The following is a 27,656-nucleotide window of genomic DNA, read 5'->3' as shown; positions in this document are numbered from 1 at the left end:
ATAAAGTCATATTTATATTAAGAAAACTGAAAGTATACTACGTTTTTTGAATTATATGTTACAAATCGGATCGTGGTATTGAAATAATTTTCATAAGTTACGACGCAATCGACTTCACCGCATTAAAGACGTGATTGGCGACAAGATACATGCACAGAGCATAAAATTTCATCACTTACGATAACATTAGACCACAAGCAATCACACGCAGAAGGACTCAGCTATATTCTCTCTTGTTAAGGCGATTATACAATTAGACACTATTTAAATTGCACACTGACCCACCTCTATAAACTTTTAATTGCGATAAATATTTGTAATGCTGTATAAAAATATTAAAGGAAAAATCATCATTTAATATTACTCTTAAATGTAATATTCATAATTAATTCAAAATACCTATTAGCGTGTATTTTACATTTTTACAATGAAACTTCCGAACTCTAAACCTAACTAGCATACAGTGACAGAAGCCTAATCCCAACAAACTACACACGACAGTATCGAATATAAACTTTAAAGCAGCCGTAGCCATCTATTTGTAATGAAAAGGAGGTGTACTTTGAAAAATTCTTAAGTAACATATAAAATTACATTTGACTATTTACAAAGAACTAGTAATATTAAATAGAATTTCGAGTAGAGTTGGCGGCGGCTCTCTAGCCGGTTTGGTGTCTAAAGACTCTCGAGTGGCATGCATGGTACTACTCTGATGAAAGCTAAATTCTTTTATATTTACTATCGTTTGGTTTCGAGGTGCTATCCCCTCAGGTTTAGTCTCGGGCTGCTCTTCGAACCGACTGATACGTAGAAATAGAACAATAAATAGTTAAGAATAAAATTTGGACAGACCGATTACATTGATTTAAAAACCTATCGTGCACAACCATCTCATTTTTATAATTTTACGATCGATAAAGTTACATTTTGCTTCGTCTACTTAGGTACAATAATTTTTCGAATTTATTACCTATACCTTGCCAAATTAATTTTATGTATCGTTATTTTTAAATTTATGTGAAAGTGCAGATACGAATAAACACTTCACGATTTCGTTTTAATTGAAATATTTATTATCAATCTCAAACGACGTTAAGACACGGAGTATTAAAATTACATTTACATTAATAAGTTACGCCGAAAGCTTTTACATTTCACTGCAGTGAATATAAGCTGATTACAAGATTTGCCTTCCTTTTGGCATTGCGTTCATTAAGATGTTCAGTAGGTACTTTGCCAATTATTCCTATATATCCGACATACATTTCCTATACCATAATAATTTCTTATGATTTCGATAAAAACGTAATAGTCGAATATTTTAATACGTATATTTACGATCCATAGTATTCCTTGAAAGTATTTGTACTTTCCGTGTGTTATTTTATCACTTGGACTGTTATGATGTACATAAAAAATGGCAGTGTTTTCCACTCAATTCCGTGACGAGTTGCATCTAGCGCTGTATCGTTTGGACCGAGTATATTTAACCACACTGACGTTGAATGTATTACCCTATGTGCAAATAAGGCCGGCTTTACCTATACTATTATAATGATGAACCTATCGTAAACTAATGCCGCAAACGTTTGGTGAAACTTGGATCAAAGTTGGAATTTGGATTAATATGCACATCTTCAGTTTCACCCTATGTTATCAGGCGAAGGGTTCGCACAGACTAGTTGCGTACAAATACTTATAATTTTATATATTACAGTCGGTCAATAAATATATTATCGTAATTCTATGCTAAAACCAAATAGGTGGTTAATTAAAAGTAAAATCGAAACGATTTTTAAAAATATATTTAAAATGTGTTTATTGTCCGACTGTATATTAAATTTAAAACATTACAAAAGCATTCATCTCAGTATGAACGAACCCTGAAATCCTCGACTATGTACAGGATGTTTGACAAATGAGTCTCATTTAACATTCAAAATATTACACTAACAGTTGAGGTATTTAATTCGTTAACGACTAATATAATACGGTGTTAAATTGCGTGCACATAACGCGTTAGCTCGTTGCGGTTTCTATTATCTATTATAATATATTCATCAAACATCATGTAATTCTGATTTAATAATAAATTATTGCGTTACGTTCACTATATGATACTATATTTACGATGCTATTAACGGTGATGCGAGTTTGTTTAAATTAGTAAATTCTAAGAATGGAACTTCAAGTAACTGCCTGTTGTTTAGCGTTTTTTTATGTTTAGATTGAACTTGCTTAGTGCAGTTAATTAAAGTTTTGCCTTATCTAACACAATAAACTATGTAGAGTCCACAATCGTCAAAGCACCCGGAATTAATTCTAAATACATCGCAGGCTTCAGAAGCCGTATTCATAACAACGACGTTTTCAAAATAATATCACACATTTACAGCAAAATTACACTTTGCACTCAGCTCTCCACGTATATCCCATTGGATCGAACATTCTCGCAATGGCAATTTGTAGTATTTCATTTATATAATTTGTTTCAGTTCATTAATTATTGTGCAGCGCCGCAAACCACGTCCACTTTGACAATCCCCCGCCCTATTTGAGGAAAATAAAAACGAAAAAACAAAATACTTTAAAAAATAAGTTTATTAAAAAAATAATCAAAAAAAAAATCTATAATAATGATAAACGGTACAATTCAATATTTTCTGTGCACAAGCCGCAAGCTCGAAAAGGATACACAGAAAATATGGTATTCATACCAAATCTACACTACGAATACAACAATAATTATTTAAAAAAAATCTAAATAATATGATAAGAAGGTGAGCAATGGAACTGTATGCAGACTATTACCATACCGTGCATATAAAAAGCTATAAAGATAAGCCTTCAAAACTCGGAAACAACGAGGAATTCAACCTTTGATTGAGAAAAGTTTATAGGTATTGAATAACATAATATGAACTAAACTTTGAACTTTGTGAAGTGAGAAGTAAAAAGTACATCAATCAGTCGATGAGTATTTTTAAATGCTTAGTATATTTCTACGTATTATTATTTAGAAATAACCTTAAATGTGAGTATGAAAGTAATCTAATGGATAAGGAATGGACGATCTAAACAAAGCGAATATATGAGATTATGTACCTTATATTAATAGCTTGACCAGTAAAATAGCCGTTCGTGCAATTAAAAGTTTAAAAGGTTCATTTACATTGAGCATTTGATTACATAGTCCATGTGTCTGTTTAAAATCGAATAAAAACCACCGTATGCCTACCCTCAGTTCAGAAAGTGTAATTGTGTGCAGTGTGCCATTATCGATGGATATTTACATTCTCAGAGTCGTTTCTTACAATAGAAGTGTTAGCTATTACCACTTATATGACACGACCTAAATTCACGACTAAAAATATTGAGACACCGAAAGCTTTTCTAATTCTATCACTCTAATAGAACATACACATCCATCGATAAGTTATGTAGCCGTCCTACAAGATCCTGTGATATTTATCCCGGCGTTGTAGAGAAGTAAATTCCTAAACACAATATCTAGTAGCGAGACGGGTCTTCTAGAATCTTATAAGTGCTAGAAGTGGGTGAAAGTTTGCAGTGCAGTGTCCGAAAGGAAATGCCGTCCTAAATAGAAGAAAAACTGAAACTAGGTTTGGCACTCATAGATAAGAAACACAAATCGGGTGAAATAAGAAAAGTGAAGGACAGTACAAAATAATTATAAGCGTTTTGCAAGTGAGAAAAAAAGGAGAAAAAAAAAATTCACAATGAAAACCGACTTAAATGATTGATTCTCTGTAGTCTGTAATCCTTGACGGTGATTTGTTTTTTTTTTCGCAGAATTCGAATGACAGAAAATGTGGCTTATTCATAAAAGATCGAATTATTAAAATCGGTTTATAGCTGGCGAAGAAATCGCATAACAAAGAATAAAACAATGGAATTGAGAAGATACTTTTCGAAATCGGTGAGAAAAAATAAAAATATATACAAATATTTCACAAGTAACAAAAAAGGGGAAGGAGACAACAAAACAGAACTTTAAATTTGGATAACTAAAATCTGGTAACATTGACGACTTTTAAGGGTAGGTCGGGGAAGGGCACGTGAGAGGAGAGGGTTGTCCTCGGGCGAGGGCCGCCAGGTCCCTAGATGTAGGAGTAGGGTCCGTCAGTGAGGGCGCTGCACAGCAATAGTCAGGACGCGTCGTCCTTGCCCGCCGCGCGCCGGCTCGACCGGTACTCTACGCCCGGGTCGAACTGCATTAGCACGAACACCTATAACGAAACATTTGTTTAGCTAAATCCATATCATTTTAAGATGTTTTCATTAAGGACCGACCGAAATTTTGATTAGGGTTTCAGCCAGTTTCGGCCTCAGTTTCGATTTCGCCCAAAAATGGGCCAAAACTTTCGGCCCCGCCTAAACTGTCTTTGTGTAATGTCGTGCGTCGTTCGGCTTAACCGCAATGTACTTTTTGTATCTATGTGTAAATGTTTAAAATATTGTCCACATGAGGTTAGGTTTCGGTTTTGGTCGAAACTGGCGTGAGAACAGGCCAAAATTTCGGTTTCAGCTTCGGCTAAAAAATCTGTTTCGGTCATATACTAGTTTTAATTAAGTTTGCCGCATATTTTTATAAAGTATTCTTCAGAGCCAATTGTATTCTTATAAATATAAATGTCGAGTAAAGATAGAGTAGGCTCTTTATTCTGGACGAAAATGTAAGTTTTATTTTTTGACTCACACAGTACCTAAATAATTTTCATATCTACAATATGCATAACCAAACTCGTTATTAACTCCTTGATAAATTTTAGTATTTTAAAACGCAAAGAAGAGATTACAGTTAGTCCATTTAATTTTATTTTCAGACACTAAATTCAAGGGGTACCTAACAAAGAATTCCCAATTCGGCAAATATAAGGTACATCCGAAAACAGAAATACAAAACAATTACCTGATCCGTCGGCAGCAAGCAAAAGTCATCAGGCGGGTTGGTGATGACATATCGCTTGCTGCTCGCGTCGCACGAGGACGACGTGTCCCTAAAGCGGTAAAGTCCGATGCACAACATCCCGTACGTCCGCAACGCAGCCACAAACAAGTCTCCGTACTTGCCGGCCTCGCCGAACTGAGCCAACGGGCCGTCGTATAGAGATATCTGTCCTACTCGACACCGATCCCTGGAGTGAAGAAAACTTGTGTTAACATTCAGATGCTGTCAAAGTTGCTGGTGTTTAAGTATATAGTCACAATAATTCTTGGCTGGCAAGCTACATAAAAATTATGTACTAGCCAAGCTATTTTATTATAGTTACATAAACCTAGTGACAGCGTTAGTCATAGGTGGTTGAAATGCAATTCAAAACATATAACCAAGTGAACGATGATGCTGCTTATGATTTTATCGCTACCGAATTGTCTAAAAAACGATATACTTTACATATATTTTGAGTTGATTTTGATGATTAAAGAGCTGTCAGCTACTAACGTTTTGCAAAATAAGGTTACATTTGGCAATCAGCAGGCAATTGTCAATAATTGCCTTTGGCTAAATAGATACGGTAAGTCCTGTTCAGTAGGAACAACAAGTATTACCTGTTAGCCAAACTCTCAGGCGTGGAGTACCCTCCGCGGAGACCAGCTCCTTCTGCAAGGATCAACTCCAACTCAGGCGTGGCGCCACCAGTGATCAGTGAACGAATCAATGTTAAGGCATTTTGATTAAAATACGTCTGTAAAAAGAAATATACCAGTATTATTTATTATTTCCGAAAAAAATTACATTGTTAACTGTAGAACTACTAGCAATTTTGGGAATGTTGCACTGTTGGTAAAGTTTTTTTTTTTTTAATTAAGAAAAAGGTTGGATCACATTACAGTACGCTACTCAACTTTCCCTGGGTGTGTTTGCAAATATAAATCTTAGATATTTTAATCTCGACGAACATAAGCTGAATTTCAAAGACAATTTAGGCACATGGAAGAACTTATATTAATTTAGGACACTTACAGTGGACATAAGAGAATCCAGTACGCTGACAGCAAAAGCAGTGCCGCAAGCAAAGGGCTGCGTTAAGTACAACTCTGTATCAGGGTCGTCGTCGTCGTCTTGGTCGAGGAACTGCACGTTGCTGTCGTTAACTAACTCTGTTTAACAATATATTATAAATAAAAACAATTAGTTGAAGAATGATTAACAGAGATGAAACAGAGTACTGTATAAGTGCAGATAGAGGCAACTTATCATCAAAAATTACATTTTTACAAATTTCAGCAATGTATTCGTTACATGTGCAGTTACGTTTGATAATTTACCTGACCTCACCCACCTCACGATTCTTCGATGTCCGATCCGAGAAGCTTTACTAAGGAAACCTTCACAATATTATGTAAGCAATGCTTGGAAAATAATACAGCAATGACTTACCTGTGATCATGGGCACATTAGCACCATAGACAGAGCCGCGGCGTTGCAGCAGTACAGGCGCGGGCGGTCCACCAGGAGGAGGCTGTGCCGCACCATTAGCGGTTGCACCTGCACTTAATACGCCTATCGTATCGTCAAAAGTCATAGCCTTGATGTTCAGCGAAGCCAAGATAGCTTCCTTGTCGGCCAGCGTTGGGTCATCGTTCGATGGCACCTTCGCAGACAGTATGCAACACATATCGCACAGGTTCACATTCACTGCACGCAAGTCGGCCCGGCTTAGCGGTGAACCCTAAAAAGATACGTGTCTATGTTACTAACTCACTATTTTTGCTTGGTAGTTGTACTTAAAGATAATATTTATTCCCTATCAAATTTTTACAGAAGGCAGTGCAATCCATTTTCTTTATTTCTCGTTTTAACCGGCAATCCTAAATATTTATTGTTCCGATAATTTTGTTCAGGCCACAAGGAATATTAAAAAAACAACTAAATCGACCCAAAAGGTCTCAAGTGAAGCGCTTCTGGAAAATTACGTCACTTACATTCAAAACAGAAATCTTAGGTAGATTCTGCAACATTTTCCATTCCCTTCTGATATAGTCGACGCTTCCCACGATAACGACGTGCTTGAGTTCGTGGTAATGGAAGTTGGATGCTCGGAGCGGCATCACCAGATTTCTGAGCCCTATTAAGGGTGAGTCTGGGTCCGCGAACAGACACACTACCACATGTCCATTTAACACTGTCATAGCCGCTTGGTTTCTGTCCTGTTTGATAAAAATAAAAGTATTTTTAAAAAGAGATAACTCTTTGTAAAAGCACATATTTTTATTTTATTTTCATATTTAAATTTATACGTTTATAACGAACGCCATCTATTTTTATTTGTTCTTTATTAAACACCATACGCAGAGTAATTAAATACACAAATAATAGAAAACTAAAAAAGAAAAGTTCACAATTAGACTGCTTTATCGCTCGATCGCTATCTCAATCTTTAGCGATTTATTATGTACTTATAAATATATACATAAATAACAAAAAATATTCACTATATATAATAAATATATAAAAATGAATCGCAAAATGTGTTGCTAAGCGCAAAACTCGAGAACGGTTGGACCGATTTCGCTAATTCTTTTTTTTAAATGTTCCTTGAAGTACGAGGATGGTTTTTACGGAGAGAAAAATTCTAAAAAAAAAAAAAATTAAATTTCCTGAAAAAGTCTAAAAACAACACTTTTCTATAGTCCCATACAAAAGATTTGTGATAATACTTAAAAGTCAATTTGAACTTTAATACCATACGATAAAGTTTGTGTTAGGCGATACGAAGTTCGCCGGGTCAGCTAGTATACAATAAATATTATTCAGAATTCGATGAATTCTTAACTGAATGTTAATAGTTTGACAATACGTACTAATATACAATCTTCTAGATTTCTCGCTGGACTCCAATGGAACATTCCCGTGGAGTCATATTTCATTTCAGTCTTTTCGAAGTCGAAATCTTTCGACTGGTCGTCTGCCAGACCGGCAGGCAAACTTACGCCGTTGCTGTTTTGATTACCGCCACTACTTCTACTCGTTGGCCTGAATTCAGAAAAAAAAAAACAAATTGGAATAAATGATTTTCGTAGCAAAGTGTATTTGACGTGCGGCTTTTTACACGGTGCAAGAATGAATAAAAATAATTTTTATTCTTGTGCATTGTTTAAAGATTTTCTTCGAATTATTTGGTGATTATGTTTAAGAAAAAATTTTAGCGTTTGATTTGATTATTATTAGGAAAGTTTTAAATAAAATATAAAACATTCTCCAAGCATTTTCTTAACATAGTAAATTGTTACCTTTGTCCTAGCTTTAATTAGGAGTATGTTACAATGTTAAGTAAATTGCTTCGAGTATAAGTCACAAAAAAAAATTAAGGTATAGTACGAAAATTCTCAAACAATATTATCTGGCAAATAATATAATAATTGTATGATGCATATTCAACTATTCTACACTAAGTTCTAAACGAAAAGAAAACATTGAATTGTATTACGATGAAAGCATTATACTAACTACGAATAGTTTCGTGAAGTGCGTTCCTATAGAGTGAATTATTTTACAAGAAAGAAAAAATTAAAACGTCATTCAAAAATAAACTGAGTGGGTAGGTACGCAAAAACGCAAATTCTACACACTAAACATAGCTTCGTCTGACAAGACAGGAACGGTCGTGTATAAAAAACTACGTATATCAGAAAAAACTAAGTGATATATAATTTTGTAAAAATTACATGAGTTTTTTCACTTCGTAGGCTAGGTGGTAGGCTTGGTAATTGGTATCTTGGTCTTGCGTATTCCTGCAAACAGGGCCAGAGTTTCGTCTCCAAAGTTTTAAGGAGTCGTAAGAGTGCAGCACAATTAAGACAAATCATTAGACAGAGATAGACATAGATAATTGTGCCGTGCATACAAAGTGCACTTCGTGCTAAGTAACAGCAGACATCCAATGCTTGTAAAAAGCCGGAAAAACAATTATATTGACAAAACAAGTTTTTACAGGGTTATTGGTTAGTTCAATATTAAAATTTATTTTATTTTCTATATTAAAAAAAAAAAAGTTTTTCTTATTCAAATGAACACTTTACATGTTTATCGCGCTAGCTTAAAATTAAAGGATTAAAATCTTGTCAATAATTATATTCATATTTGTACATTTGGTAATTTCAAAAAATTTTACCCTAATTATATTTAAGCTTCCCTAGTGAAATTTCAACATATAAAATAAAATATAGCATTATTTATATCTTAACTATTTATTTTAATAACTCAATAAATTATCAAAACATTGTAATATTCCAGTAGGAATATCAAAATTTAATAATAAAAGTAAAAACTTCTTTAAATTGGTCATTTTAATTAAGTTTAGAATCATTTTTATTGAATTCTATTTCATTGGCATTACAGTAAACAAACACTAGGTTTACACATTTTATAATATAAATATGAAGAAGCTCTAAGAAAACATTAATAGCTTACGTTTCTGGTGGATTTCTGTTGACGTTCGGTTTGACCTTGTTGACTTGTCTCGTAGTCGCTGTGTTCACGAGCTGGTTCGCCATTGGGGACAACAACGCTGTCGGAGCGGCACTCCGATGGTTTCGGTTTATTACTAAACATATATATACGTTTTATGTTATTTTCTAGTTGTACTGATCAACACAATTCAGTGAGCAAATAAGACAATATCTGAAAAAAATCCTCTTTAATAGTCTTGATTTTACTTTTTTTACGTCTATTAATAAAGTGGTTAAAGTTTGAATTAAAAATACTATATCCTTCTCCTACACGGAGGTAGTGGCTCATGCCCAGCTGTGGGACATTACAGAAACAATCCGTCCGTGGCCCCCACATCTATTGCAGATGTTTTAAGCACTGTCAGTTTCCTTTGCGCACTTCCGCTGGTGACTATGCAATCCAATTCTAGAGCGGCAAGACCGACCGCAACCAAGTAGGTATAAGTTACGACACATGAATTAGACACATTGTCACCCTCATGTCGTTTGGCTCTAGCTTCGCCAAGCTTGAACCATGATTCAACGTGAACCTTCATACCCCTAACATAATCATAACCTTCAGAAATAATAAATGAAAAATTAATCAAACGTATACTCACGGCTTATATCTTCTCCCCTCTCCCTTGCGATCTCACCTTGAACAATAATTCGAAAAAAAAGTTATTGTTGTATCAAATTAATTAATTAATTTTTATTATCAAATTCATTTCAAGGATAGAATTATTCAAATTCTACGACAAGAAGCTGTATAACAGATCATTCAATATATGAAATAAACATTTAAATGCAATGCCATGACACAGGTCTGCAAGCCTGGCGTTAGGGTACAAACCATAAATGAAAAGTTCCGCTTTAGAGTTAACCAAGAAGCACAGATCAATGAATTTCTTACACCATTCTGGATTCTCGCGTGAAATAAAAGTGTGATGCAAACAAAGTATATTGCTGTCGGGTTGTGTCAAGAAAGGTCTTTAATTGTTTAACATAACCTAAACCTTGTAATGGGAGAGAATCGCTTGCAAAAGCGTTAGTTAGTCTATGGGGTCATGCTCAGTGAAAGCAAGTTTAGACCTTCCAATGGCTTTCATTAGCCATTAGGTGCTCGCTATGAAAAGGCGTGGTGAAGCATCTAAGTGCAACTCGTTAACCTATGGGTAAGCATCTGGCTGGTAAATGTGTTGGCCGATGAGAAATTACAAGGAAAATAAAAAAAAAATCACTCAGTCCCTTGAGCCTGAGATGTACCTCGAACATGGACCTTCTTGGGCAACTCTGGCGGCGTGAAGGTGGGGGGAGGATGGTGGTCATCTGCAAAACATCAGCACAAGTTCGCATTCCGATACACCACTCAGTCAATAAAACAACCTACACATCGCAAATGTACTTGTTAAAGAAAGTTGTATGACGAACTTTAATGATGTACGAGTACATTTATTTTAATACGATGACAATCGGTTTCACCTTGGTGAAGAATGAGATAGAATCAATGAAAAAGATAATTAATAATAAAGTTTTAAGGAGTTTTAAACAAAAAATAATTAATACTTATGAAAAATGGCAAATATAATTTTAATTGTTCATTAAAAAAGGTGAAACTGACATTTAAAGACAAAACAGTACAAAAAACATCAATATCGATTATTATAACTTTAGAATAAATATTTACTTAAACATTCACATGCGTCACACTACAACTAAACAAACATACAACAACAAAACACTTATTAGACAAGCTTTGTGTGGATCTAAAACTACGCTACTGTTAAAACAATTAGTTATAATTAATTTTAGTAATGAAATCATGACTAATGTTAGTGTAAATGAAATGAGTATTAAAGAGGTGATCTTCGGGGTATACCGATCTATCTATTATATTCTAAGGTTAAGGGTGATTCGAGCTCTAATAATGATTTTATGTGATCTTACACGATTTACAGTAGCGTATACCATATTTTTTCGACGGAATCTGAGGCATAGATCAACCACTGCAAGGTCCTTATATTTCTATCGAGGCGGGGCCATCTAATTTTAATAAAACGTTCCCTACATAAGATGATAACAATTAGAAAATATCATTTTACCAATTATATAAGCACGTAACTTTAATACTATAACGTTACAACATCCATTTCTGAGGGACTATTTCGATGCAGAAAATTAATAATTATATAATACTCCTAAATAAATATTAAATATTGATACGATATAATTTAACATTAACAAGACCAAAAAATAAAACGACATCACAAATTTCTCTCTATATTTACGACTAATAGAGAGGCTTAACAATAAACATCTAACTGCTGTATAAATGCACATAGATAACGTATACAAGACAATGATAACAGGACACGATATTGCTATAACTGTTGGTGCGTGCGAGTTGCGATCACCGACACCATCGCGTCGTAACACCACATCGACATTTACACTGAAACGTATGCACATGAGTTACGTACTTGCCCGGCCAACCATCTGGACGGCTCGTACGCCTTTCCTGAATGTAGCCACTGAATTAAGAAACAAATGTTTATAGCTCACTTATTAAATTACATTTAATCCTGTTTAAGGGTATTTGGGCAGGAGATTAAGGCAAATAAAGTATAGATACAAATGCAGACAGAGATGCAAAGCTTTACAATAATTATTATATATTTTCTTATTTATTAGGTGGCTAAAATATTTTTATTGAACTTTTGGTAACCAATATCCAAATATGTCCTCAGCGCCGATTTTAGTATACATGTAAATTGTATTAAGAATTCAATGGTTATTGGTATCCAAAAGCATAACTATAGTGCCCCTTTTCGAAACTATTATTTTTTCACTGCCAAGCTATAACGCAGGTAAGTTTAGTGTAGTAGCATTGCTGCTTCTATTGGCGTGTATCTTTCATTGGTGAATTAGCATACTTTAGCTCAAACTTTTTAACAATTTTGAGCACTTGTTAGTTAATGCAAGAAAACTAGTATTGTGAGGTACGGTAATTTGCACAGTTCGATTATCCGTACCCTCGACACTTCGATATGTATTAAGATTTTGTTTCACCATCCCCGTCTGCATCATCATCATTCCGACATCTGGAAAAATCCAAATAGTGACACTTACGAAGGCACGCTCCTGTTCGACTTGGAATTTGATGTTAGAATTAGCAAAGTCAAATTTTTAATCTCTTTATTGGGTTCGATCAAAGATGTTACAATTGTGTATTAAGATATTTTAAATTTGACTCTACTAAAGGCGCAGATGATACCATAATGAGTAGCGACCGTATCTCGCGACCGTGCGTTAGTCAATTCCATTAGCACAAGTAAGCCTGGACTGTTGTATGAAGCCTTTATATAATTTAAAGCTCACTCCCCATGAAATAATTTTTAGCACCTTTCTTTCGCTCTGATTTTTCTGAGACATGCTTTCATGGATTTGCAGTTTTAGACATAGTGTTTAAACTAAGTGTTTGGGAATAAATGAAAGTGCAAGTTGCTTTGCGAAATTCAACTCTACTTCAAGTTCATGCATATGCCTGATGGACTTTAAAGTGCATCATATCAATTTATATCTACGTTTTATTTCGAATCAGCTGCATCTAATATGTGCACCAGTATCATCACAAAATAATGTAAAAAGTAGGTTTTGCTTTGCGTTTGTGGTGTTTCTATAATATTGAATGATGCACTATATTGTACTCTCAATCGAAAAAATTCAGAACCGAGCGGGAGCTTTCTCAAGAGGCATAGAAAATGATTTAGTGTCAGAGTGCTTTATTGTATTTGGCTTTTGGCATATCCATTCACGAGCGAGCAGACAAACACAATGATCGCTACTATAGGGTGTAACGAGCACGGATCAAGAACGCTTTGCAGCCGATCCAGTCTGTGAGGTACGGACGCAACACCACTAAAGCAACTCAAAATTATATAGACACGAAAATAAATTGAAAACGTCAATCTGTATGCTTATGTGTGGTGCAAGTTACCTATATCGGTTCCAACCTTCCGCTGCGCGGTCACTAAAAGTTTAGCCGAATATTTAATTAATGTAATACAAGTAAAGTTTACACAGTGTAACGTAAATATGCTGTATACACGTTCCTGGAGTGTAACATGTAACATACATTTAATATACAAGAAGTGTTAATTATGAATGTGTTCATTAAGACACAGCAAGTGATATTATTTTTCCAGAAAGAATGTCACAGAATTTGGTTATTGACTGAATAAAACTGGGCACATTTATAAAGTTACACAGAACAAATAGTATTGTTGTGGGCATAGGACAGATTGACATAAATTTCAACTAAAAAAGCATGGATCTTACAATTTTTGCACTTGCACTTCTTGATGAGAGTTTCATCTTTGATGTCTTCGTGACACGCCTTGCAATAGTACCAAGCTCTGAAAAATAAAAGAAGGACAAATGTACAATAAACTCCAACCATGTTATTTAAGTAACACATCAAGTGAGGCTAGTTTTTTTTTCATTTGGCTTCGTAAAATTATTTCAATAAAGCCACAAAAACTTGTTTCGAAATAATAAGAATATCAAGATCCATTGTGACAAATACAAAACTTTTCACATCAGTACTTCTAAAACATTACATTTTTCTTTCGTTCATTTCATAATTTTGCAACCGATTTTATATTCATACCTTTTGACCTCATCTGCAGACTGAGCAATAAAGAAGCCCTGCGTGTTAGCATGTATCTTCGCGTTTCTCGGGTTTATTGAGATCTTGCTGTCTGTTCCCTCCTCACCTTTGATCTCAATTGCCAGCAACAGAAGTTTTAACTTAGTGAAGCATAATCTGTGTATCACAACCAATTAACTGCAATATACTTTCAATTTTATTAAATTAAATTATCTAACTTATTGAATAGATATTTTTAATACTGTTAAACTTAATGTCTTTATAAATAGATATTGGGAACTCGATCTATTTACATTACATTTTTATATTTGTTATTCCTATTAAGATCAAACCATGCATTATACTAAATTAAAAGGATGTGAAGGATTCTATGGGTCTTACTCGCTCGCTTGTGCAAAGCTCATTCCCGTGAAGGATGTCGATAGAGTTTCCGTGTACATCTCGCAACCCGTACCCTGCAGGTAATCGTTCTGCCAAGCTTGTGTGTCGGGGGACTGCAAACAACCAATAAGGAGTCGCTAAAGCTCGTGCCGAGTTAGTCACAGCCAATCACAGAAGAGGTAACCTTATCCATCTACCCGCCGCTGATGTACGTCGATATTTTACACGGGCTGTATATTTTAAAAAGTTAGTATTATCTAGATTGAAAACCGCTCGTTATGCTAAACTATTTTATATGATAGCAACTAAAGTTATTTTGCGCTAGTTTTGGAATTCGGGAACATCGACCATAAATAACAGAACGTAAGCAGAACCATAAAGCTGTGCTTGCTGACGGTTAGTAACGTCGTTTCACGGCATTATGTGGTGGACATTTGATGGGTGGTAACGTTCAGTCTGAAACGTCGCCTCGGCAGCCTGGAAGCGTGTGCTTTCACTTACTCCGCTGCGTGCTTGAACAGTATTCCAACAAAAGATGGACTGAGCGTCTCCGTATACATCTCCATGCCGGTACCTCGTTTGTAGTCATTAGTCCATTTAGCCTTTCGTCGGGACTGCGAAAATTCCGCATAAGATTTTGTTAAATTAATAACATTCGCAGTTTGTCTGTTTTTATCCTTTACTATTGATTGTAACTGCGAATATTTTTGAACAAGTACTTTTAGATAGATAAAAGTTTTGTAAAAACTAACCGTTTTAAAACTTCTCATAGCGAACAGGTTCGCCATCATTGTGGAGAAACCGGGTGCTAGGCAGCTCTGAGCGATGAAACCTAACTTAAGTTCCGCTAAACAAATGACGTCATCGCCTTGCTTCCAATCCCACGACGGAATGTTTAGTAGATATGCCTAAAATTATTCAAAAACTGTAATTTAATTTTCATTTAATGTAAATGTTTTCTTTCATTATTCTTCTATGGAATTTTATTTTTTAAAAGTTATATTATACAGTTTGTGGAAATAATGCGTTTTCGCTAAACGCAATGCGTTGTTATCTCTGCAATTTTGAAGCGATGAGCAATTTATTTAACCTTAACAACATATTATTTATTCAACCTATGATTTTTTAGATAGTCTATCATTGATATTTATTATTAGAAGAACCTGCAATGTATAAGGTTGTATACCATTAGTTATCCATCTCATCATCACCGATTCATCATCTCTAATACATAGTATATTCAAAAAATGTGATGTAAAATATTACTTTTATTTACAGTAAACGTATTCGATTTTGATCGTATGAATAGTGTCAAATTTAAAAATCAAACTTTATTACTTTCCACTTTTGTAACAAAAGAGGTAGGTCATTAATTAAATTCTATATCTTCAAAATAAAAATAAAAATATAATGTCATTATGTCAGAGACCGAACTTTTAAATCAATGCATAAACAACAATGGTTGTAGTTTATTGTTACGTCAAAACTTCATTTAAAATTTTTGTAACTTTATTTTATCTTTGTTATTTTTATATTTATACCTTCTAGAATTATTCATACATTATTAATTCCCGTACTTATCACATATGATGAATATCGTAATTTAGTACGTGTCAGGTACGACATTATTTTGGCAACTACTCTATATCAACTTATTTATATACACAAGTAAGTGAGGACATAAATTGTAGATATTAACCGATATTCATTTTAATGGAGATATTTAATTAATTAATTTAAATAATAATGGCTTATCTATCTTGACGAATAGCATTTGTCGACTAATATGTTTGTGAACTTTTGGCAATAACAGTTTGCTACTACATCGTAGAAGGTTTTTACGGAATTTACGCGTCTAACAGTTAGTAAAGTAAGACATCGTCGTCGTTCAGCTAGTTTAAAATAATTATATTAAAAAAAAATTATCACCTTATTGTGATACTGCATAAGTTGGATTATAACCCTGATGTCGTCAGAGTAGTTCTTAATGGAGATGACCCTCATTATGTTCGCTGCATCTTCCGCATCGGGATCTTGGCAGTACTTGTTGGCTAGTACTAAACATGCGTCAGCTTCGTGCACCTAAACAATGTTATTTATAATATAAAATGTATCATTTTTACCCTTGTCACCCAAGTTGATTAACCTTATTTGAGTAGTACATAAATAGTAGATATAATAAATTACTCTATGTTCATTTTTAAGATACTACAATTTTTTATCCAAATTATTCCATTTAATGATAAATAACAAAATTTAATAACTTCAAATGATGAAAGTGTACTTACCTAATAATAAATTTATTACGGAAGTATTTAGACGCTATTTTTTATTTCTAAAAAAATATTAATTATTTAAATAACAATGCTACATTCTACTTAAGGAACGACATAAGCAAAGGTCGACGTCTAAAATGTACACAGGGTTTACATTTAAAAATAACTAATGCGTTATTTTTCAAATGTTTTCGATAAATTGATTCCGCATTAGTTACTTTATCGGAAGAAGCAGATGGTTTTTACGATCTCATGCAACTGACATTAGCATTCGGAATCAAGCCATGCATCTCTAGACTTACCGTAAACACTCGACAATATCGACAATCGACATCTGTACTTTCTACTAAATAAAAGCCAATTATTAAACGGAATCTCTTTCATCGGCAACCATTAATGCCAATATATTAATTTCGTAAGCACTGTTCGTTGTAACTTGTACAGTACAAGGTAATATCGATTGTTTAGAGTACACTTAGTGGCCAAACTCGCACACAACACCCAGTTTAGGTACAAACAGACACAGAGGGCCGGAGCGCGGCCGCGGCCAGGGAGGAAGGCGCGCCGGGCGACTCCAGGCGGCCCGTGCGGGAGCACCACACACATATCAACAACATTAGCGTTAGCCACACAAACAGCCGTTAAGTCATGGCATTAGAAGGGAACTGTACATCACTCGAACGATAGAACGTCGTCTCGTATTATAGATTTGAACGAGCATCGTCCTACGTCTATAGGAAAGACAGTCTGCACAGCTTCAAACCGACACCACGCCCAATATACTGACGTTTGTGCAGTACTACTTACTTTTACTCTCTGTAGATCGATTGGATTCATAATGGTGCCTTGAAAGAATTCCACAGTAGTAAAGTGTCTCTTGAACAGGCCTTCGAGCTCCAGGTCGGGCGGTTTCCTGCCATCAACGCTCAGTTAGCTTTATGGACCAGATCTAGGCCAGTCCGCCGCCTGTCGCGGGCCGACGTTACCATGCATATCTATGTACCACCATACGCAGTGGGGTGGGACGGGAGTGCCCTACTGGCCGAGGTACCCCAGTCCCACCGTGCAAGCAATGATTGCATTAAAAGAACCACAAGATAAAATTACCAAAGTGATAACTCCTAATGTGACTATGAAACAGCACCTTTACAGAAGAAAAATTCCGTAATATGCATAGAAATTAATAAAAAAAACTGGTCCGATTAGACGCGTCAATGATAAATAAGTAGGGCCGTGCGAAATCTAATTGCCTGCACTATTCGGTCTTACGCTAACCTTGACTCGTTCAAGGTCGACGGCATTCATCATTGTACCCTGAAAAAACTCGACGGTGGTGTAGTGACGCTTCAGGAGACCTTCCAGCTCTAGGTCAGGCTCCTTTCTGAAAGCGTCGTTTGACCACACGTGATTCACCACCTTGGAACTTAACGCTTAAGCGGCCGTTCAGTGTTATCTCAATGTCAAGCTTTGTATAATTTGTGCTAAAATGTGTATTAGTACATAGTCTGTCTGTCTTTTTGTGTGTCTCTCTGTTGTAATCACTGAAATCTCCTAGGACGATTTTGACGAGACTTTCACAGTTATATAGTTTATGAAGTATTAACTTAGGCTATTCTAATTGTGACTTACTTTATTCAAGACAAAAATTCATTTTCTTAGAAACAGTCGGCGGTAGCTAGTATATAATGTGTGTTTATAAAATCATTATTATTTTCTTACTTATGTTATTTATTGAAGTTTCTATGTATAAAGTATAAAGTATTACCTGTGTAAAAAAACAACCTCTACATCCACGTCTTCCCGGTCTTCATGTAGGAAGTCTTTTAAGAAATGGCTCACTGATTCGTACGTTATATGTCCACATACGACAATATGCCTGAAATCGTTCAAATATATTAAAGTATCGTCCAAAGTTATCATTTAAAATTTTCTATTATGATATTTATGAATAAACGAAAGAAGCAGTAAAAGCATTTTTGTTTAACTTAGCTTTAATTTTTAAATTTAAAAAGCCGAAATATTTGAAGCTAATTTTATTTTAATTATATTTTTTTAGGTATAAAAAGCTAGTTTCACAAAAGCTAGTTTTGATTCTAAAAAAAAGGGCGAAGTACAGCAATTTAAAGTTTCATTCAACGCTAGGTACCTCACATCGATGAAAACATTTTTTTAAATTATAGGAACTTACAGCGCTGAACAAAACCGTACATGATTCAAGCGTGATGCTACAGACAAACTATAATAAGGTCGTCATTCATTCAACTAATCGTTATGTAGACAATTGGCAAACATGAATTAATTACTTCGAAAAACGCTACTCAAAATGAAGACCTTATTTATCATTAACCTCCATAATTTACAGTCAGCTTTGTTCATTAATTTGTGATCAAATAATATTATTTTTAGTTTATAACCTCGCAAAAAAATCAGGTATTAGGTAAAAGTAGAAGAAAACAAGCGGTTATCACAAATAAATGAACAATCTCAGTTTCGTTCAGGATTTTGATGCTATCTACCGCACTAAACACAAAAATCAACAAGAACATGGCGACAACATATGGTTCCGTTCCAAATTAAAATAATCACTACGTATTCAACAGTTCCAAAGGGAACTCGCATAGGGTTGGCACATAATGTATGAGTTATATGCAGATTGTTATTTTGTCTTTTGAATTCCATTTTAAGAGTCGTTATAAATGTGACTTCAAGGTGAATGTCCCAGTGATTTTGAATTAATATCTACAGGCAATTAAATATATCACGTTGAACTGAAGTGAAAGAATGTCGTTACGTCATTCTTAATTGTCTTTAGATAAATAAATGTTTCTGGTAAATACGAAAGGCGCGACGATAAAAGCTTGCCTCTCAGTACGTTTCTTACAAAAAAAAAATTATACTGCGTTATAAGTTTTTGATGTAATCGTGACTCAATTCTTTATAAGTTCGATACAAAAAAGGTTAGGCACGGCATGAGATTTGAGGGTGTTGGTGTGGGATATAGTAAAATGTATAGACAATGATGGAGGTTGGTGAGTTACAATATATACACAGATAAGAGTAGAGCAATCGTTCAAACTGGACAAACACGGAAGAGTATTTAGTACTTCAAAAGAAAAAAAAAAAAGAAAATAAATAGATAAATACAAGACAGCAAAAGAACTAAACACAACATGCAACATAGTAATTCATCTAAGGTGTGGCAAAGGAACTGAATTCATTTTGATCATAAAACGTAACAATCTACTTTATGGCTGCATAAGTTCGCAAACAATTTTTAATATTATTAATTTAAAATTTTTGTATGAATGATTCGTGTATTTTATTTCTATTATGATGTCAATTATGACTGATGGTATGCCGAGAACTAAACTAATTTGGCGTTAAAAATGTCCTCAATGCACACAGCCTTGCCACGCTCTATGAATTTGTACGGTAATAATACATAACACTAAATAACCGAGGGGTCGATTCAAAAGTACATTACATATTACAAAACATGAAAGAGGGCCAACATTACGAGTACATTTACATTTACATTAGACGTGCAGGCAGGGAGGTAGAGAGGAAGCGAGTGGTTGGCACTCACTGGGTCGCAAGGGCTTCGGATCGTATCAACAGCCCCCCGCGGGCTGAGGGCCCGGCGCTCGTCGGCGCGAGGAGCTGTCGACTGGTACACCGTACACGACAACTCCAACAACACACTACGTTACCACTCAACATTTATTTCGACGTAACTAAGCTTTACGATTACCATAAACATTCCTCATTACGTACGTACGGTACACTAACAGAAAATAATAATGATGCCTATATGACGAGCGTTTACACTAGCCACTATCTGCTTGTTACTATTCAACTGAATACCAATTCACAGATAATTTACAATCAATATAGACTCAAAAACAAAGAAATTCACGAGACTCGCGTCCCGCCAAAGATAAAGTGAGAACACAGAAGCGTGCTAAGAGAGGAAAAGGAAGATATAGATTTACAACACGGAACACATTCAACGGAACGGATTGAAGACAGCGGCTCACCTGCGTCCCCGCTCATTCTTGAGGGTGCCGCCATACTTGGGTCTAGTGCCGATTAAGTCAATTATCTCTGGGATACAACTGGCAAATATCGCCTAAACGCCGACAGACAAAACAAGACATTCACATTCAAGTCAAGTGAGTAGTGAGCGCGCGGAAGGGAGCCGCCGGCGCGCGGGGCGGGCGGCTCGCTTCGCGCGGCGGAGCGGCGCGGGGCGCGGGGCGCGGGCGCGGGCGCGCGGCACTGGCTGTGTGTGTCTCGGGACTCGTGGCGGGGTGCCGGAGCTAGCGCTACAGCGTGGCGTCAGGCATCGTGTGCAAGCGAACAAACCAAACACTACTTCATCGACAGCATTACAAAACTTTACATCGGCTCTCTCCAGATCTAGTCTCGTTAGAAGGATTAAAAAGCTCAATGGTATCTCGAGTGTAATTTACGAAAAAAGGCATGTAGTAGTGCGTCGGTCGACCGCGCGCCTGTCTCTCGTGTACGGGGAGAGGGGCGCGGCCGCCGGGAGCTAACTCTTCGAGCATGCGCCACGGCACCGAGAGACCGATTCTAGTGAAGGATTAATAAATTTCATTAGCAAACTCCGCATTCAATCAACCAAGTCAGATCGAAACCGTGAGAGGAAGCCTGTGGAGCGGGGGCGTGAGAGCAGGGTACCTGCGGCGGACGTCCTTGTTGTACCGGCCGCCGTATTTGTTCCGCTGCGCCGCCAGCTCCGTGATCTCGGGGATCCAGCTGGCGAACACAGCCTACGATACACAGCAAACACCGTGAGGTGAGCGATTGCCCCCCCGCGCGCCCGCCCCCCCGGCCCCGGCCCGCGGCCGTGAACCCTCGCGCTCGCACAAGGCTGTGTGGCTTGAGTGTCGTCTGTCTGCGTGTGGCTGTGGCGTGGTGTGGACGGGTGCGGGACTTGGGTGCCGTGCCGAGCTACGCTAGCGGGAGCTACGTGACGGCAAGCCGTGACGGGACTCGTGACCGGGTACATGCAAGGCCTGGATACATACGCTAACTATCGATGAACAGAACTTAAAAAGAAATCGGTATCGCCGGTTACTAAACTAAGACGATGGGCATTCGGTATAGACGCATGGTAGTGCGCGCACACGAGCCAGCCGTTCCGGGTAGTCGTAGAGCAGACCTTGCCCCAGTGTCACTTGCCAGCACGAGGTGCCGAGTGACTCGGAAGCGAGATCCGCCCTCGACCCGCCCGTGGGGCAGACAGGTGTGCGCGAGTAGATAACACAATACATCTGACGGCACTGAGCAAGCTTTTGTAGAGGTGATGAATTTACATCATCTGGGAGAGTTCGAGCGATTCAGACCGGACACGGCGGACGCAGCAGGGGACTCCGAAAATCCCGTGCCGCGGAGTGAGTCGCTTTCGCTCTCGATGCAACTGATACATCAAAGTGATACCTTTTTCCATGTTCACGCTTCAGCTCGCCACTGTACTTGGACCTACTTCCTACCAGCTCTATAATTTCAGGAATGCTACTAGCGAACATTGCCTGCAACAGACCATGGTGTCGATCGTACATCGAGTCTGCGCGCGGACACCATCGTGTGGTGCACGACAATATCCACCTCGAGTCTCGGTAAAACTATGGTGACGTATAGTAAATGTAGCTGATAGCGGAGCGAAAATAAAATAAAAAGGAACGTGAGTGTCTACCGGTGATGTGAGCAACTGAACACAGCCAGGCACAGGTGCGCATGCAGAGATCGCGAGGTGGGAGGGGAGGGACGCGCGCGGCGCGGGGCACACGGCGCGCGGCGAGGCGCCTCCACTCCGACTACTGCGAGCCGAGGCTCGTCTCGTACCAGTCCCCGGGAGGGTGACTCGTGAGTTGTGACCCCGAGTGCGCGTACGCGCGAGTACGGCACTTGTCCGACATTAAGCTTGACAGTTGAGAGATCCTCTGGCGGCACATTGGTGGTAATCACATAACAAAGCAAAAGAAAAAGAAAACATTCATGCAATTAAAATCATCGGTCGAAGTGAAGCTTTCTCGATCGACGCTCCTTTAAAAGCGGGAAGTTAGAAGGTTGCACATTTATTGGCGACCACCGTCAGGACGGGCAGCTGCGGCCTCGTCTTACAGCCGAGTTAACTTGACATGCTCTAGTGAGTGCACTAATCAGGCTTACGGTCATTCAACGAGCTGTGCGTTAAACCAGTAAGTATAGATCTCTACCAAGTCCCATGTGAGCTATTATGGTAATCTTATGGTATGAATCATTACATTTCCTTTTGCTTTGTTATTCAGAAGGGCTGAATGCAAGGAATCGCAAGCGTAGCACGGTACGAAATATAAACTTCGTTTTATCCGAGAGGGCGAAAAATAAACCATCGGGAGACTTAGAGAACTTTTAACTTGCACCTCCTTGCAACTTTAAACTTAAAGAATTTTCGTGATTTTAAATTTAATTATAATAAATATTTTAGGAGTAGAAAATAATTTAAAGGGAATGAAACTTACCAAGCCAACGAGGAGAAAAAAAACCAAAAATGTTCTGCCAAGAACAGTGTGACAGAACACATCACCGTAACCTACAGTGGACATTGTGACTATAAGAAAGTACACACAAGTCCAGTAAGACAATGATTGCGCATTGTCAAACTCCAATGGATCGCCAGAGTTTTCCAACTGAAATAAAAAATAATGTTTTCTCGCTTGTGTAATTATATAGATAAATCATTTATTTTAGCTTTTATTATTTAAAATAAAATGAAAAAATATAAATGAAATATTGTGTAAACAATCTTTTCCGCGACAGATTTTTTTTTCTGTCTCTCCACAAAAACTATTAGGAGTAGAGAACTGATATTTTCATATTTTTTTTAACGAATCGTTTGTAAAGGTTGGAAGTCTCTTAAAATTATAATAATACGTAACTTAGATGAACTTACTAAATGAATAATGCCTGCTGCTGTGAGCCATACAGATATAAATATAGAAACTAATTGCGCCAAACGAATTGAGCTCGATGTCTTTAATATATTGAGGTACTGCAAAATATCAGGCACGGTCATTAAGCGTAGAGCTCGGAGAAACCTTAGCCCTGAAATAAAAGTATTCGAAATTTAAGAAGCAAATCAAATAAAAAATAAATAAATAAATGGATTCATTTTTGAATCGTCATTGTTTAATAATATAGTTCTCTAAGCAACATTGGCGGAATCAACCGTAACCCACTGGCACAACTGAAAGTCATTAAACCAATCAATCAATAATATAGTTACATAGTATCAGTTGAGCCAAATAAAAAAATATATTTGCCATGCAGATTATCCTGAGATGTAACATGGGAATTAAGAGTTGCTAAGTCGAGGGAAGTAAGTAAGCTTAAGTTATAATAATTACTATATAAAAAGTAGGTCTATAATTAATTATATATCAGATATGTCGTCCTGCAGGTAGGTATACAACTACGTATCAAGTACCTCAAGTACTAGAATCTATAAAATGGAACTAAGAAATTATATTTAACTAACTTATTATTTTAATTTCAATATGCTATCTTATTACGTTAGTTGTTGTTATAAAAGACTTAAATAGCTTGTGAATTAAAACAGGCCATAAAACACCACGTCATCTATCGAAAATATCGTGTCTACTTGTTAGTGAGATGTTAAGATGTTAAGAAGACTGTAGTTTGTGCCTAAAGAATTATCATTACTTTAGCCTAATATAGTCCACTGCTGGACATAGGCCTTCACAAATTAGCGCCAAAAATGGCGTGAACTCATGTGTTTTGCCCATAGTTACCTGGCTTTATTCTAACTACCGTAACCACACAGAAAAAAGAATTATGTATTAGGAGAATTTTACGTAAATATTTTGTAAATAAAAATTAATTGAATTAATATTTATCTCACCTATCCACGTTCTATCCAGGTATATTGATACAAAGGATGGGGGTATCGTGAAATAATCTACAAATGAATACATCTCGAGCATGAACCATAGTTTGTCACTAGCTGCTATAAACTGAAAAAGAAAATATAATTTTAGAATTATAATAAATAGTAGTTATGCATTTTCAGACATAATAAAAATCTGAAAAGTTTGCAATATATTATAAACTTATTTTTGTTTAGGTAAATAATCATTCTAATAAATGACTTTTAGAGGTAGTTACAATATTAAACGAAAAAGTGAGAAAAAATATTTATTACGTATACTACACTACTTCACTTATAAAATAGAAATGTAACACGAAGGAAACTGCAATGTGGTAGGAAATATGCAGAATTAACGCAGTATTCCGCTTATTTATGTAAGCGGATTTGTTCGCATGACGTGATTGAACAGATCCGCTAAGGATAAACTGCTTCGCGGTTAATGCATATATATTACAATATATTACTTTTGTTTCAGTAAACTCTTCTTGTTCATAGACTTATCATAATTATTGAATTATTAGTCGCTTGTTTGAATAAAACTAGCCTGTTGGTTTAATTAGCTGTGACCCTGCTTTCTTCAGGGCTGTGACTTAGATTCCTGACTCGAGTTTTGTGTAATATACAATTTTATGTACCTACATAGGTATATCAATCGATTGTTACACAAAACCACGGAATTTAAGTTGCCAACCTCTTGAACAGGCGACCGTATATGTTAAAAACATCTGTATTTAATTGAAGCATTACCTTCGACTTCAATAAAGGACTTACTCGTATAAAAAAGTAGACCATAAAAAATATGTTAAAGGCAAGGTCGATCTGCTGAGTAATATTGTCACTCCATTTCTGGCATCGCTCCACCTCCTCACTAGAAATAAAAAAAATCGATTGTATCAAGAACAAAGTGAGACGGACAAATAATTGCACATATAAGCTTCTAATACAGACATCATCAGCTGTAGGGCATCGGACACCAGTCAAGACCAGTAAAAAAGTCGTGACAGATGAAGCTGCGATAGATTTACCATTTGATTACAACATCTACTAAAATACGACTAAATAAATACACTGCAATTCCATGGCTCAACTACCGTTTAGCTTCCATTTACAAGAATTATATTTATAATACACAAAGCGTTAGCGTTTTGGTGCACATCGATAAGCATACGTTTAGTTGGTTTTCATTGATAAAATTATAGCACATCTTGACTAATATCAACAGAAGCCCAGTACAGAAGCTAACATTTACTATATCCAGCAAAACATTTGACCACATTGATTTGTTGAGACTCACGTATTCCTTATGAATTCAGCATTATAAGATACGTAATAATTAATATTTTAGCTACAATTTGCAACTAATCTAGCATTAGGAGAGTATATTACCTGGACGCGTCGATGAAGTAGATGATCAGCGATGCTATACTCAGAATGAACACCAACACTACCTGAAACAATATACAAAACGAATTTTAATACAACTAATTATAACTTAACACTGACATAAGGATTAGCAAGAATCAGTCTATTAAAGAATTAAATTTAACAAACTTTTAATCATAGTACCTATTAGCTCGTCTTTTATTTGATTGACGTATCAAATAACAATTTAAAAGTAGATGAAAAATCTAAGGAACTGCAAACGTTAAAACAGTTATTTCGAACAATAGATCCATTGTTTTATAAATAAGTTTTTTTTTGTATATATTTTAGTTCATTGAGATTAAGAAGAAAAGATCTTCATGGTATAAGGAACCCATTAATATTGAAGTAGTCATTCAAACAAACAAGTACGAGTACGGTGATTCATAGAAACTGGTAATGCGGTTTGATAAATTATTATCTTCGTTATTAACAAGATTTGTTGAATGATTCACCAAACACAATTCGAGTATAATTTTTATATACTTTCTTTGTTTATAACGCCTTATCGTTAGGCGTACAACTACCTACAACTTGCTTTTACGTAAATTATACATTACTTCGAAAACTTTTTAAGATGATGATAACTGAAGAACAACAGGAAATTTCCTGCTTAAAATATGCAACAGCCCGACTGGGTACTACCTCGACTTTACAGAAGATCACAGCTAAATAATACTTTTTCCAAGGAGTGTTGTGTTCCTGATGGTGAGTAAGATGACCAGAGCTCCTGGGAGGAATTGGGGCTATCCAACCACATGGTCGGCAATGCGCTTGCGATGCTTGTGGTGTTGCAGATAATAAAATAAATAAATATAATTGTGTTTGCAGGCAAACGAAGAAAAACCGACTTCAATTATATCGACGAGTAATAACAACGTAGATTGACGAAAAAATAGTCAAGTAACTACGCGTTATCAAAGATTACTCAAAAAGTAGTCATCAGATCTCAATAAAATTTATATGTGACCACATGACAAACATCAGCTTTCGGTTAAATTAAAAATTATTAAAATCGGTATACCCAGTAAAAAGTTATTGCGGATTTTCAAGAAGTTCCCTCGATTTCTCTGGGATCCCATCATCAGATCCTGGTTTCCTTATCATGGTACTAAACTAGGGATATCTTCTTTCCAACAAAAAAAGAATTATCAAAATTAGTACACCCAGTAAAAAGTTGTTGCGGATTTTCAAGAGTTTCCCTCGATTTTTCTGGGATCCCATCATCAGATCGTGATTTCCTTATCATGGTACTAAATTTGGGATATCTCCTTTCCAACAAAAAAAGAATTATCAAAATAGGTACATCCAGTAGAATGTTATGTGGTATAATACAACGTAGGTCGACGAAAAAAGCGTCAAGTAAAAACGCATTATTAGATATAACTCGAAAAGTAGTTGTTAGATCTCAAATAAATTTAAATGGGACCAATTGGCACCCACCACCTTTCGACTAACAAAAATTTGTCGAAATCGGTCCACACGGTCAAAAGTGCTG

General features: G+C 36.2%; 1 protein-coding gene and 1 long non-coding RNA gene across 3 annotated transcripts in view; one reads left to right on the top strand and one right to left on the bottom strand.

Moving 5' to 3' along the window:
- Positions 1–2,583: 2,583 nt before the first annotated feature.
- LOC123655215 (calcium-activated potassium channel slowpoke) overlaps positions 2,584–27,656 on the bottom strand; it is a 71,168-nt gene continuing 46,095 nt past the window's right edge. Inside the window, exons 2-25 of the mRNA XM_045591047.1 lie at positions 26,123–26,184; positions 25,508–25,604; positions 24,710–24,821; positions 23,741–23,892; positions 23,310–23,477; positions 22,246–22,337; positions 18,548–18,658; positions 17,590–17,695; positions 16,436–16,588; positions 15,259–15,414; positions 14,507–14,619; positions 14,126–14,281; positions 13,795–13,871; positions 10,723–10,785; positions 10,077–10,112; positions 9,440–9,572; positions 8,695–8,760; positions 7,831–8,002; positions 6,952–7,176; positions 6,407–6,698; positions 5,990–6,126; positions 5,575–5,711; positions 4,934–5,159; positions 2,584–4,250 (exon numbers count right to left, since the gene is read on the bottom strand). Coding sequence (XP_045447003.1) covers positions 4,170–4,250; positions 4,934–5,159; positions 5,575–5,711; positions 5,990–6,126; positions 6,407–6,698; positions 6,952–7,176; positions 7,831–8,002; positions 8,695–8,760; positions 9,440–9,572; positions 10,077–10,112; positions 10,723–10,785; positions 13,795–13,871; positions 14,126–14,281; positions 14,507–14,619; positions 15,259–15,414; positions 16,436–16,588; positions 17,590–17,695; positions 18,548–18,658; positions 22,246–22,337; positions 23,310–23,477; positions 23,741–23,892; positions 24,710–24,821; positions 25,508–25,604; positions 26,123–26,184 — 3,123 coding nt within the window. The 3' untranslated portion in view covers positions 2,584–4,169. The remainder of the gene's footprint in view (positions 4,251–4,933; positions 5,160–5,574; positions 5,712–5,989; positions 6,127–6,406; positions 6,699–6,951; positions 7,177–7,830; positions 8,003–8,694; positions 8,761–9,439; positions 9,573–10,076; positions 10,113–10,722; positions 10,786–13,794; positions 13,872–14,125; positions 14,282–14,506; positions 14,620–15,258; positions 15,415–16,435; positions 16,589–17,589; positions 17,696–18,547; positions 18,659–22,245; positions 22,338–23,309; positions 23,478–23,740; positions 23,893–24,709; positions 24,822–25,507; positions 25,605–26,122; positions 26,185–27,656) is intronic.
- LOC123655216 lies at positions 22,107–23,530 on the top strand. Of its 2 annotated transcripts, none has more exons than XR_006743336.1 (2): positions 22,107–23,006; positions 23,276–23,530. It is a non-coding gene; the product is annotated as an uncharacterized LOC123655216 (long non-coding RNA). The 2 variants fall into 2 exon arrangements; XR_006743337.1 differs by having other exon boundaries at positions 23,097–23,530.

Source organism: Melitaea cinxia, chromosome 7, assembly GCF_905220565.1.
Source record: "Melitaea cinxia chromosome 7, ilMelCinx1.1, whole genome shotgun sequence".
NCBI lineage: Eukaryota > Metazoa > Arthropoda > Insecta > Lepidoptera > Nymphalidae > Melitaea > Melitaea cinxia.
This window is presented reverse-complemented; position numbering and strand designations above follow the sequence as displayed.